This window comes from Rhamphochromis longiceps, linkage group LG18, assembly GCF_057381845.1.
Source record: "Rhamphochromis longiceps isolate RC_006_pf linkage group LG18, R_longiceps_female_GT1.1, whole genome shotgun sequence".
Lineage (NCBI taxonomy): Eukaryota > Metazoa > Chordata > Actinopteri > Cichliformes > Cichlidae > Rhamphochromis > Rhamphochromis longiceps.
In genome coordinates, this window is record NC_140574.1 from 32,700,454 (window position 1) to 32,713,434 (window position 12,981).

The 12,981-nt window shown below is 46.0% G+C and overlaps 1 protein-coding gene across 2 annotated transcripts in view; it reads right to left on the reverse strand.

The window, feature by feature from the left end:
- Positions 1-576: 576 nt before the first annotated feature.
- chd7 (chromodomain helicase DNA binding protein 7) overlaps positions 577-12,981 on the reverse strand; it is a 72,227-nt gene continuing 59,822 nt past the window's right edge. Inside the window, exons 28-42 of one of the 2 annotated variants that reach the window (XM_085389080.1) lie at positions 11,597-11,726; positions 11,212-11,327; positions 9,293-9,493; positions 9,091-9,181; positions 8,771-8,979; positions 7,696-8,679; positions 7,170-7,336; positions 5,941-6,195; positions 5,597-5,767; positions 4,985-5,218; positions 4,670-4,885; positions 4,384-4,524; positions 4,174-4,278; positions 3,910-4,090; positions 577-3,808 (exon numbers count right to left, since the gene is read on the reverse strand). In XM_085389080.1, the coding sequence (XP_085245206.1) occupies positions 2,748-3,808; positions 3,910-4,090; positions 4,174-4,278; positions 4,384-4,524; positions 4,670-4,885; positions 4,985-5,218; positions 5,597-5,767; positions 5,941-6,195; positions 7,170-7,336; positions 7,696-8,679; positions 8,771-8,979; positions 9,091-9,181; positions 9,293-9,493; positions 11,212-11,327; positions 11,597-11,726 (4,262 nt within the window). In that variant the 3' untranslated portion in view covers positions 577-2,747. Of the gene's footprint in view, positions 3,809-3,909; positions 4,091-4,173; positions 4,279-4,383; positions 4,525-4,669; positions 4,886-4,984; positions 5,219-5,596; positions 5,768-5,940; positions 6,196-7,169; positions 7,337-7,695; positions 8,680-8,770; positions 8,980-9,090; positions 9,494-11,211; positions 11,328-11,596; positions 11,727-12,981 lie in introns of both variants that reach the window. The other variant, XM_085389079.1, reaches the window with a different exon arrangement.

The window sequence follows — 12,981 nt, forward strand, 5'->3', positions numbered from 1 at the left end:
GTAATGACTCCCAGAGATTAGTTTCTTCACACAAGCTCTTATAAAAGACAAAAAAAAGAAAAAGAAAAGAAACAAACAAAAAAAAACCCTGAACATTTATTCAAGTGCAGGGAGGCAAATGATGAGACACAGGCTGAGGATTGGTTTCCTAGGCGAATATCATGATTCACTTTTATTAAAAGCATCATAGCTACAATTCATCATACATGATGTCTCAAAAAACAAAAGAAATAAAAACAAAAAACAAAAGACACACACCAAAAAAAAAAAAAACATTAAAAAAAAAAAAAAAGAGGAAAAAACATTTACATGGTATGTCTGTAAACTTCAAGGCTAGATAAGAATTGAGGTAATGCTCTTCAGCTTGCTGGCTAAAAGTAACAAAAAGTCCTTTTTTCAAGAAAAGTAGCTAAGTAATAAAGGTACCTGATTATTTTAACTCTTTAACACCAGTGCATCAACAGGAACAGCGTGAGACAAAATTGATTGCAGTACTTATTTGTCATCATTTACAGTTTTAGTTTTGTTTTTCTATTCATACGACACTTGTGGTTATTTATAGTGTGTGTGTGTGTGTGTGTGTGTGTGTGTGTGTGTGTGTGTGTGTGTGTGTGTGTGTTGGGAGAGTGATGCTGGAACATTCAAAAGCTGCCTTGGTTATTGCTGTCTCAGCGTTAGAGAGGAGAACGGGGATCTTTGATGGGGAAAGTGTTCCCCTCACCTCTAACCCACTTCCCTCTCTCTGCATCTGCTGGGCTGGCTGTGAGAGCAAATGTTTAATAATGAAAGAAAAAAAAAAAAAAAACAAGACCTGGCCACAGTGTGTGTGTCTTTGAATGTACTCTCAAATATCTGAACCACTCGCAGCACTTGATTCATATCAGACACTTGAACTGGCCTCAGGGGGGGAACGGAAAATCAAGCACCGCTTGCGCTTTTTCAAGTATTTCAAACATACTCAGTGAGAAGAGTTGAACTTCATATAGAAAATGCAATTTTCCAACTCTGCTGAAAAATGTGTCTCAGTCCTGCGTTGGCCAGGCCTGGTGTCAGTGTGTGACTAAAGCAACAGTCTTTAAAGTGAAGGTCGCCAGGGAGCAGCACTTGGCCTGGAACTACTGGGAGGAGGTGAAGAGAACAAAAACAAAGCATTTATAACATGCTGCCCCCCTTTAAAGAATAAACCTGAAGCATCGCATCCCGTTGTAGACCACTTCTCTAAAATCCATTTACAGAAGCCTCCCAAATGAGGACGCCTGGATTAAGCAGCTCGAAGTGGACCAATCAGAAAACCGGATTGGTGTCAGACCCAGCCCGCTCGTCACCCCCTGAGCCAAAACCAGGCGCCTTGAAGCGGGAGGAAGGTTTTGAGATGTGGCAATGGAAAGACCGGAGACTGGTATTCAGTGTGGGACTGGGTTTAACAGTATTGGTTCAGCGTGCACACAAGCACACACACGTACACTCAAAGAGAAACAGTCCTCCCAGAAACAGTCACATGACAGAGAAAGGGGTTAGTGTGAGTGTGTGTGAGTGTGTAGTGGTGGACACCTGAAAGAGCGTGTGCAGCTAATGATCAAGTACGTGTTGGATGTGTGTGTTGTGGAAGTCAGTGTGTGAGACTGAGCTTTTTTCTTTTTTCCTTCTTCTTCCTTTAGGCCAGTCTGGTTTTGTTTCCTCCTCCACATCTACCTGGTCTGATATGTGAGAACTTAAAATCTGTTCTTACTCAGAACAGCTCAACTCCATTACCCACAATTCCTTTTGCAGCAGCTTTGTCAGACAGACAGTCGGGTTAGCTGTAATGCTGTTTTCCTTTTCTTTTGAGCTCACGGGGGTGCACTGCAAAGCAACCTCAAACCCTGAATGAGACGGTTCAACTCTTCCATGACCCTTTCTGCTTAAGGCTGTGTGAGTGATCAAAAATGTGATCCGTCTTAATGTACAGTCAGTTAAGTAGTTATTCTACCACTCAGGTGATGGCTACACATTAGAGATGATAAACCTCAAACCAATCAATTTAAACATGATAAATCTGCATTAAGGTTTTGACACCAATGCAAAATAATTAAAAGAATCTCACTGACTGAATATTCTGTGTCAGACTTCCTAAAACAGTGTAGTTTCTGGCTTTAGGCTCTTCCAACTTCGCAGTACACCCCTTAAACGCTGGAAAAAGTGTTGGCAGGGGATGCTTCTCGTTTTGATGAGATGCTGCCGACAACAACAAAACAGTCCAGACGAAAAAACAAAGGAAAAAAGGAGGAGGCAAAGAAAAAAAGACATTTGAGAGCTGAAAGCAGCAATAATAATAATAACAATAATAATAATAATAATAATAATAATAATAGTAGTACTACTGGAACCCTTGTGAAGTCTTGTTTGAGGGATTGTGGGAGGGAAGCGTGGGTGCACCGTTCACAGTGTGCGCACACAGGCCAACCAGACAAAAAGAAACAGTCTTTGAAGAGCAGCCGAGCACTCGGCGAGCGGCTGTGAGGATTTTCCCTGACTACACTATCGATCAGAAAGATTTAACTTAACACGCACAAACCTCGTTCTCTCTGACGCATAGGAAATATAACTGGCCAAAAAAACAACAAAGTGAAAGTAAATCATCAACAACAATGCAAAGAAAAAAAAAAAAAGAATTTATAATAGTTTGGATATTTCTGGTGGAGGCGTGTAAACGTGGTGGGTGGAGGAGGTGAAGAAATGTCCAAGGCCAGTCAGTTTTGTATTTTAGTTCAGTCACTCTTGTCCTTCTGTGAAGATGCTGCTGCTTCCTCTGCCGCCGCCTCTTCCTCCTCCTCGCCCATCCCTCCATCCTCTAAAGCTGAATAATCAGCCTCACTTCTCATCTCCCCCTCCTTCTCCTCAGCTAAGTCACTCTCTCCTCCTCCCTCTTCATCCTCTTCCTCTTCTTCCTCCTCTTCTGCTGCCGCTTTCAGATCTGCCTTCTTGTCCTCCTTCTCTTGGTCTCTTAGGACATTTGGAGTCCCAGCACTGCCCCCCAGCGCTCCAGCCATTGCATTCTGTAGTTCAGCAAGGTTGGAGGCGGTGGGGAAGCCCGGTAGGCTGAGCCCTCCAAGGCCTGGAGGTAGGAACATAGACGGGTAGAGGAGACCAGGGGCCATGGTGGAGAGAAGAAAGGGGTTGAATGCCAGGGTGTTAGCAGACATGCCAGCCGCAGCCAGCAGGGTGGCAGCGTCACCGTTGATGGTTGCCTCTGCTGACGAATCGGCAGCTGGGATCTGAGGCGCCACGGCGTCTTCGCTGAGGGATGCCTCAGTTTTCTCTGCCCCATCCTCTTTCTCCATCTTCTTCCTCTTTGCCTTCTTCACTCCTTCATCGTTTCCCTCAGCTGCCTCCTCGTCCTCTCCCGCCTCATTGCGGTTTTCTGCTTCGTCTCTCTCCTCTCCCTCCCTCTTCCTCTTTGTTGTTGCCGTTTCGCCACAGTCTCCTCCCTCTCCTTCGGCTGTTCCGTTCGTTTTGCCTGCTGTGGTGGTGGCTGTGGAGTTGGGTGGAGCTGGGGCAGCGGCTGTGGCTGTTGCCAGGTTACCACCAAAGAGCCCGCCGAGGCTGAACATGTTGGGTAGGGCGGTGGCCATGTTGGGAAGGCCTCCCATGCCGGGCAGCATGAGAGGCAGCATGGAAGCGGCGGCGGCATTGGCAGCGGCCTGTTTGGGGTCTGTGGGAGGAGGGAAGGCCATCAGACCTGCAGCCAACTGGAGAGACTGAAGGCTCTGGAGAGAAGACAGGTCCATCCCTCCAAACAGACTGTTCAACAGCAAAGGGTTGATGCCTCCTGCAGACACAGACACATACAGTAAGTGAGGGTTCAAACACACAGTCTACTGAGACACACTCCTGCCTGATCCACATGCCAGACGGTTGGTTGGTTCGTACCTGCTGATGAAGCAGCCGTGGCCAGTGAAGCCTGTGCAGCCTGAGCTGCAGCAGCTGCCTGCGCAGCAGCAGCTGCCTTGGCGATCTCAGATTTGGGGCGACGCCCCCGACGGCGGACGCCCTCCTCTCTGACTACAGGGCCGGTCAGAAGGCGGTCAAACATCGCTTCAGGGAGGAAACCCTGTGTAGACAGGGATTTTTTTAAAGTAAAAACTTCAGTTAACTACATTATCACCAAGTGTAGGTTGTGCCTTCGTTACTCACCGACTGTTTGACAATATCTGTCCAATCAGGAGCAATCGAAAACTCTGGGTTCTCCAGCAACCACCTGGGAAGCTCTTTCATTGGAGGAGCCATGGCTCCGCCCATCTAGAAAACAGGAAAATGAAGTGAGGTTGGTGTTGAAAATGTCATTTTTCTGAAACAAAGAGACGATCTTGGAGAGGCAGTGATAGTGCGGCAGTGTTAGCTTACCTTGCGTCCATTCCTTCTGTTGACCACAGGCACTCTCTCATCCCCCGTCAGTGTGTTGATGTCTATCTTGTTGGGGTTTCGACAACGATGGCGCTTCTGCTTAGGCTTAGAGAACGGAGACAGCAGCAAGTCCTCATTCTTCTGTAACACAAAGAAAACAACACAGGGCACATTTAAGAAACGCGTCCACAAGTCGCAGCACAACATCCATCAAGTGATAATCTCGCTTGAGCTTTAATCCACAGTAATTATCAAATAAAAATGCAGAAAAAACAAGAGGACTTACTGGTGTGAAGCCAGGCATATCCATGGTGTACGTTGGGTGCTGCCTCAGCCATTCGCCGAGCTCTTTGTTGGAAACCGCCGTCTCTTCTTCCTCCAGATTGCCTGAGGCGAGAGATCTTGCACTGGGGCTCTGCTCAGAGACATTGCGGGGTTTGTGGACACGTGAAGCATCCTGAAGCCCCTCCACACCTGAGACCTTTGGCCCATCTGCATGATCCTGAAAAAATGACGCAGAAGGAAAGATTACCTTGACAATCTGTACAAGGATCACATCTGTGTGCATGACACAAATGACCACATTTGCCCTCCTACATACCCCTTCTGTTCGTCTGTTGCCCATGAACAGCAGCTCCAAACCCTCCACATTTTTCCTGCGGCCACGCCTCCTCTTAATGACAGGCAGGTCAGCCTCCAGCGAACCGTTGGCTCTGTGTCCAGTCGCTGGGCCTTGCTGAAGCAAATCCATCTGCGCCTTGAGGGAGGAGTTTGTCACCAGGGCACTGGAGAAGCTGGTCAGTGAGGGAGAGGCCTTGTGGTGATGGGGCATACCCTGAAGATCAGATCAGATCAGATCAGTTGTAATGCATCAACTTTTACACTTTAAACATTAATACAAAATCTGTAATTCTGTCAGGACCAGTTCAGTTAAAATAGGACTGGCATTCCTTCTGAAGTAATTTTTATGGCTCTGTAGTAGCACACAAAAGCTAAAGAGGCCAAATACAGCAGGCGTGTAACATCATACACATTAGAGGAAATGCTGCTGACTTCATCAGCTGATGTAGGCTGGAACTGAGACAAGCTGATGTGCTAAGACTGCTGACTGAGCTCAACTGTGTAGCCCGCCAAAACTGAAGTGATTTAGTTTAACAACAGTAAGACTCAATCTTTAAGAGCTAGTAACTAGACTGAACGTGTTAGTGAGCACCTTGGTGAGGTCTATAGCCTGGCTCTGGGACTCGGCAGCAGCATGGCTCTCTCTCAGCTGTGCCACCATTTCCATCAGGTTACGTCTCTTGGCTGCCCTCTCTGCCTCAATCTCAATCTTTTTCCTCCTCCTCCTTCTCTGTCGAGGCACCGTCAGGCTCAGAGTCTCCTCCTGCAATAATAGGTCAGCACTCAGTCCTCCTTCTGTTCCAAAACTGCATTTCACATATGAGCTCGGCACAGTGTCGTCATTTCCAAAAACATGATGATGGTAAACTGAGAATACTATTAATGGGTAACGTCATTTGTTGAACTTGTTTAGTGTACATGTGTGCAAACACTCACATGAACCTGAGGTGATAGTGTTTTATCTTCACTCCCACTAAATGGTGTATGGATGCCGGCCATTGTCAGCTCAGCCAGGCTCCGCCTCTGGAGCGGGCTCTCGGTCGCCATGGCTGCAGCCGCTGTTGTTGCTGAGGAGCCGTGCCCTGGCAGGAGGTTGCCAGGGAAGTCGAATACGTGGCGTCTGTTGACAGGCCACTTGCCCTTCAGGACGGCCTCGCAGATGTTATCCATCCTGTTGATCATCACTCGATCCTGAGTGGAAGAGAGAACCGGGTGAGGTGATGGATCATTCTGTCAGTTCCTTTGTCAGCTTCATTTCCTGCGTACTGTAAATCTCTCAGAACCACGGTTTTGCTTGAGAATCAGACTATGTTTCAGTTTTCTAAAGTATATTTCAGCACATTTTGGGGAAAAATCAATCTAACAGAAAACTCTCTCTCTTCTGTAATTCTTTCCAATCACTCGCTGTTTTTACAATTGCTGCTGAGCTACTGTCAAGTAAACACTTCCCGCACAGATGTTTCATATTAAAAGCCTTGCAGTAGATCAAAAGGCATAATCCTCCTTCTGGTAAGCAGTTCATGTAGGGCTGGTTCTGATTATTTCTTGGCCTAAAAACTATCAGTACATAGCATAAAGAATTCCTCAAACTTTAAGTTGTAGGTTTTTACAAGGTCCAGTTTCAGTTGGAGGACAGTTCAGTTCATTATGGGAAGATTAATGATGAAAAAAAAAAAAGTAATATATATATATAAATAGAAAAAGAAAAAAAAAAAAAAGAGGGGGCACATTAAAATTTTTTTTTGACAAATCTTAACAGTTCAGACTTAATGTGGAATGTTTATACAAAGGGTTGAGTTTAAGTACTGTGACTGCATAGGAACAGCCAAGCCAAGCAAAGAAAGAAAGCAGAGCTACTGTGTTGTGTGCATGATGTGATTCATGTGCTGACAGAATTACTGCTTTAGAAATCGAAATTCCTGAAATTAAAGGAGACTGGGTATGTGACGTCATGGGTATAGATATGCCTAATATGCCAAGGAGTGGCCAATCAGAAAAGGGTCTGCTTTAAAAACTTGGAGCAGAAAGTTAAACTGGATCGTAAAATGTGAGTCAGGAAAAGCTGCTGTAGTCGAATAATCTGTTCACTTTAACATGTGAGAAATTACTATATTGTAATTCCAGCCTCCGTTGTTTGTATCCGCTGGCTAGTATTTGAGACTCACCTTAGGCCAGAATGAGAAGCCAAAGGCTCGGTCCTGTAAAGCCTGCAATGCAGAGGTTTCAGGCAGGTCGTCGGGGCAGAAGCCGTCTCTGGTTTCATCCCGGGCCGAGGTGCTCAGAGATGCGATGCTCTCCTCGTCAAAGTTCTTCTGCTCTGACGCAGCACTCACTGTGTCGAGAGAAGGAAAGTCATGCTACAAGCCTTAATTAAAAAGACATTCTGAATTGTTATCGAGGGAGCTAAACTCATTTTTTCCTCTCGCCCCTGGAACTCGGGCCTATTTCTGGTGTTTCCCCTCATGACTCGTCAGGGTTTTAATGAGCCTGTGACCGAGTGTAGGCCCAGCAATAACAGTGACTGACAACCAGGGCAAATAAAGTCAGTAGCAAAAGGGTCATAACACACAAAAGTGAAATGAGAGAAATTTGTGCAAGCTACAGTTAGATTTGTTTTATCAGAGATGAGGCGAAGAACTCATGGTTCAACATTATCCCTGCTCAGATCACTAACTCGGCCTTCACTCATACCTTCAGCCTGAGAAGACTTCTCCGATTTGTCATCTTCATCTAGCCTCTCCTCCTCTTCCTCCTCTGGGCTTTTCTCTGTGTCAGCAGACTTTGGAGATTTAGGAGACTCTGGGTTCTCCTTTTCTTCTCCATCTTCCTCCTCTGCAGTCTTTTGAGCTGGTTGCACTTTAGGAGAGGAGTGTTGGAGTTCAGCGAGTGTGTCCTTCTGGTCACCGAGTGTGCCGTTTTTCTCTTCTGTCAGGTCTTTGTCCTGGTCATTGGTTAGCTTCTCTTCTTCACCACTTTGCTCTTCTTTGTGCACTTCTTCCTCTTCGTTTTCTGCCTTTGGCTGGACCTCTTCTTCTTTCTTGATCTCCTTACTTTGTGATGCAGCGGTCTCATCTTTATCTTCTCTGATCTCTCCCTCATGTTCCTTCTGTTCATCGGGAGTTTCAATTTTAGCACACGGAATGTTGTTGGCATCCCCTTCCTCCATTTCGACCACCATTTCTGCTTTCTCGTCCTCCATCTTTACAGCCTTCTCTTCCACCTCCTCCTCTTTTGTTGCATTGACAGCAATTTTGGCAGCAGCTGTGGCACTTGCCAGTTCCGCAGGGGTTAGGAGCGGAGCAGAGGTACTTTCTGCCCCTCCCATCCCAGCTTTGGTGATCTCTAATGAGGCTCCTATGCTAACGTTGGCTCCTCGCTGGCTGGTAAAGCGTTGGTGGGCCTCCAGGAAGGCCAAGGTTGGGTCGTTCAAGATGTGATAATCTGTGCGGCTCACACCATGTTTCGAAGCACCCAGGAGGAGGTCCCGGTCGTGGCGGCCACACTCCCACCACTCTGGAAGGTCTGGGGAAGGCTGACAGAGCTTGAGGCGTTCAGAGAGCTGAGGGTGAGGGAGGACCTGCTCTCGGATGCGGCGGAGAAGCTCGATGCGGTAGAGGGTCCGAGAGGCACGCTCCTCTGTTATGGGGTCAATGATCAGAGTCGGGTCTGGAAGTTCTGACGACAAATAAGGCAAACAAGAATTAGGAAAATAAACATCACTCAAGTTTAAACAATCTCAAGAAACGTGTCCATAAGTCCACCTTACCTGTTTCAGTCTTGACTTGCATTCTGCAGACCCGTTTACACATGGCGATGAATGAATAGTAGTACTTCTCCAAACTCTCGTCTGTTTTCTTGTCCAGTCGAGCAAAGGCTCTGAACTGCGTCCAATCAAATTTCTGACGTTTGGTATCAAAAACGACTCCAAAGGTTGAAACAACGCGATAGAAGTCGGCCTCTTCACGACGCGTCCATCTGAAAAAGAAATGTAAAGAAAATTACTGGGGGCTGTTGTTAGGGAGTCACTGTCTCTTTAAACATAGAAGCATTCAATAAATAATAACTTGCTAATAAATGAAACGCTACCTCTGTCTTCTTTCCTTGTAGTACATTGCTCCCTCAGACACCAGGGAGCTGGCGTTCAACACTGGAGATGCCTCTGGCATAAAATGTCCACCTTTGACAAAATAAGCACTTCCTTTAGCCAAATATGGGCTTCCTTCTGCCATGAACATCCCTGCGCCATCTTGGATGTAAGGTGCTGCTCCTCCCGTTTCAGTAACCATACCAACTGAAGGCAGGAACTCCCTGCGTCTTCGTCGCCGGCCATCAGGTCGGTTGAGTGCCTCCTGGCGAAGCTGCTCTCTCCGGTTGGAGCGCTGGTAGGCGGTGATGAGGCGGCGCAGACGAGCTGTCAGAGCTGAGGCTGCTGGCCAGTAGAGGCGCTCATTGGAAGCAGGAGCCCTCTGACTGTTTTCATCTGATTTTGCTACCGGAGAGAAGAAATGATCTCAGCGTCTGAATAGTTGTTCTATACTGTGCTGCTTCTGGCAAAGCGTACCATAAATAGTCAGTAATGGCAGCTCACTGTGCTTTATATCTTTTTTTTGCAGTCATAAATATTCTGTCTCAATGAACATGGTTAAAGTTTGTACAAGTAATCCCTGTGAGCCAAAAGCTCAGGCTTCAGTCTGCTATGCACTCGTTTTTTTTTTCTACTTTTGGATGTGTGATATCAGCAACGTTTTACTCCGGAGAGGCAGCAAATCAGAATGAAGTCGAGTTAAATGAGGGGGAATTAAAACACAGAGGATGAATTGAGGTGGTGCTTCAACGCTCATAAGACACATGAGAATTCAAGTCAGTTCAGTTTTATTTAAATAGCACCAACAGTTCCCTCGAGGCACTTTAGACTGTAAGGTGAAAACCCTACAATAATATAGATTATTCCAATAAAATACGGCTTCATTTGAAAATTCATTTTTTGTAATTAAACCACATGACAAATGGTTTCAGTCAGTCAGCACTTTGTCAAAAACTACTTTTGGACAGTAACAATTTTTGCTCGCCTCCGATCTTTCTGGACATTAATTCATTAGAAAAAAAGAAGCATTTTTTTAGGTTTTTCAACCTGCTTTTATGTGTGAAAAGGTAAGAGGAAGAAGATTAACGCCATTAAACGATCCACAGGGTTTAAGTCAACTGATCTTACGATAAACCAGGAGCGATTTTAGCCCATTTTTGGGGGTGCTTCAGCAAAATGAATCAAAGCACCCCCAAAGAGTTCTTACTTTTTTTGACAATATTTGCCGTTTTTGGGACATACTACTAAAAGTATAAAAAAGCATACAGTACTGAATTGAGATGGAACATTTTAACAACAAAAGTATAGATAACCCCTCCTCCCTCCCAAAATAGTTTGTTCCAGCTTGCCTCTCCCCTGCTCTGGCTCTAGCGCTGTTGCTGCCAGAGCGATAGTGGCTGAGACGCAGCGGAGTGGAGGTGTACGTGCCTGCCTTAAAACAGGACATATTAGCTGCATTTAACCTTCAGTTACTCTTTATATAGTTAGGTAGGAGTCAGACCATGTTTCTTTTTAGCTGAAAAACATTACACCAGGTAACCTGCTGTGTTGAAAACGTGTTTCCCGACTATGTTTGCTACCCTACAATTCGTCCTGCTCTGTAGTAAAGTCAGCGACATTTGACCGTCCTGTTGCTCCCATTGAAATGTATACAGCCTATTTAAAATCTAAAACGTAACATTGTCCGTAGCCTGCTGTTGTTACCACTGTCCTGTTTGAAATGTAATGAGAGAAACTGGTTATTTTGTCATATGTGCCGATATTGAACCCAAGGTACTAACTAGAGGGTAAAATGATGATGACTGATAATGGAGATGAAGACAACAGACGATGAGAACAGGGAGGAACAGGGGTTTAAATGCATCAAGGAGACAGTCAGAGGGAACTCGGGACAACTGGAGACATTTAAGGATGCAGGGACTGACAGAGATGGGGAAGAAGTCTCATTGTGACGAGTAAAGTTTACCTTGCCTGGATGGGCAGCTCTCTGGGTGCTCAGCACCCCCAAAGCTCTGATCCTAGAATCACCCCTGCGATAAACTGATGGGAACCTACTAAATTAATCAGTAGGTGCGTTAAAGCCACCTTTCACCCCTTCCCCTCTTTGTCTGTATGGAGTTTACCTTCATTCTCTCCCTCTACACCCTCATCTTTGTCATCAAGTGGAGAGTTGGTGAAGTCATCCATGTCGTCTTTAAAGGGCATCCGCAGTGGCTTGTATTCGGGATCCTCATCCTCACTGTTGAAAGTCACAGGGAAAACTTAGAAATTCACCTTCTGGAAGACGGATTCATTCCTTTGTCACTTTAAATCAGATCATTCCAGGCCGTGCAGGAGTTCTGAGCACCACTTGAAGAAGCTTAAGTGTTACAACAGAGTGGGAAATTGGACAAACTTCAAAGGGCATTACAATGTGACTAATGAAACACAGAGATGGGGACTAAAACAGACAATACTACAAGGACAGGAGAGTAAAGAGCTGCTGGTCAGTGAAGCCTGCTTTCTTACCCCTCAACACCATCTGCCATCATGTCAGAGCCCCTCTGCTCAGCAGCAATGGCTTTGGCGTCTGGCATGCCCACTCGCTCCAAGAAACACAGGGCGGGGTCAGCACGCATTGAGTTGTACTTCTCATAGCCTGAAGAGGAAGAGAAAGGCATGAGAAATACAGACACCAGAAATCGACGCCTGCAGGTGTGGGAGGATAGAGATTAGAATAGTCAAAACTGGAAAAGAATAACTAAAAGGTTTTCCCTTCAAGACACACCCAGCTACGGGCAAACTCCTACAAGGGTGGGTGAGAGAGAAGTTGTGCTTTCTAGCTCAATACTAAACAGGCAGAATGCCCCCCACACACACTTCATATTAAATGAAGGAATAGACAAAAACAGCAGCAGAAGGGCAGACCCCAGGAGCCAGCTGCTGACAAGACAGTCTGTGTGTCCGTGTGTGCATGTTTCTGAGTGCGTACACTTGCCCATGTTCTGCCCGTGTGTGTGTGTGCTTATCCAAGTGAGCCTGCAGGTGCTCATTTGTGTCAGAGGGGGAAACGGGGGGGGGGGGGGGCAAGGAGGGATGGAAAGGAGAAGGAGAGAAGAGAGAGTGTGTGTGTGTGTGTGTGTGTCGTGGAGTCTGTGAAAGTGAGCTAGTGAGTGTGAGAAACTGTGCGTGTTTGTCCGTTAGGAGCGTTCAGGCAGAACAGATTAGAATGTGCAGATCCTACCGAGACACATCAGGAAGGAGAGAGAAAGACGGGTGAGAAAAATGGAAGGAATGAGAGGAAAATACAGAAGAGTGGGGTGGAGGGTGGGAGGGAGGGAGGAGCATGAAGAGGAGGCTTGCAGTAACAACCGCACCACCTCTTCGCTTATCCCTTATTCCTTCTCTTTCCACCACATTTCAATTAGGAGAGATGTCACACATTGTTCCCAATCTCTGTCACACACACACCTCTGTGCCCGCAGCCAAACTTAATCATTGGGGTCTTTATAGGCTATCACTCTTTCTGTGCATATGTGTAACATTGTCTTGTGTGGCACAATCTGTGTCTGCATACAAACCTGTGTGTGTTTTATATCCCCCCCCCCGAAGGCCCTCCTGAGTGAATGAGGATTATGATTAACTACGGGTGAGCCCTTTTGTATTCCTGTGTGTGAGTGTCCTAATTGAATCATAGAAGGTGGCAATGATGGAAAAATTATGAGAATTATGCCAAATTAATATGAATGAGGGTCTCCATCCACAACGTGCACACACGCTTAACTCTTCCCCGTCAGTCTCTGACACTCACACACGCAGTCTGCACCTAACATTGGCCCACTGGTCAATTAATGATGCACTAAACAACCAGTTCCACAGTTAACTGAGGTTTTCTTATTGAAACTCTAAAACTA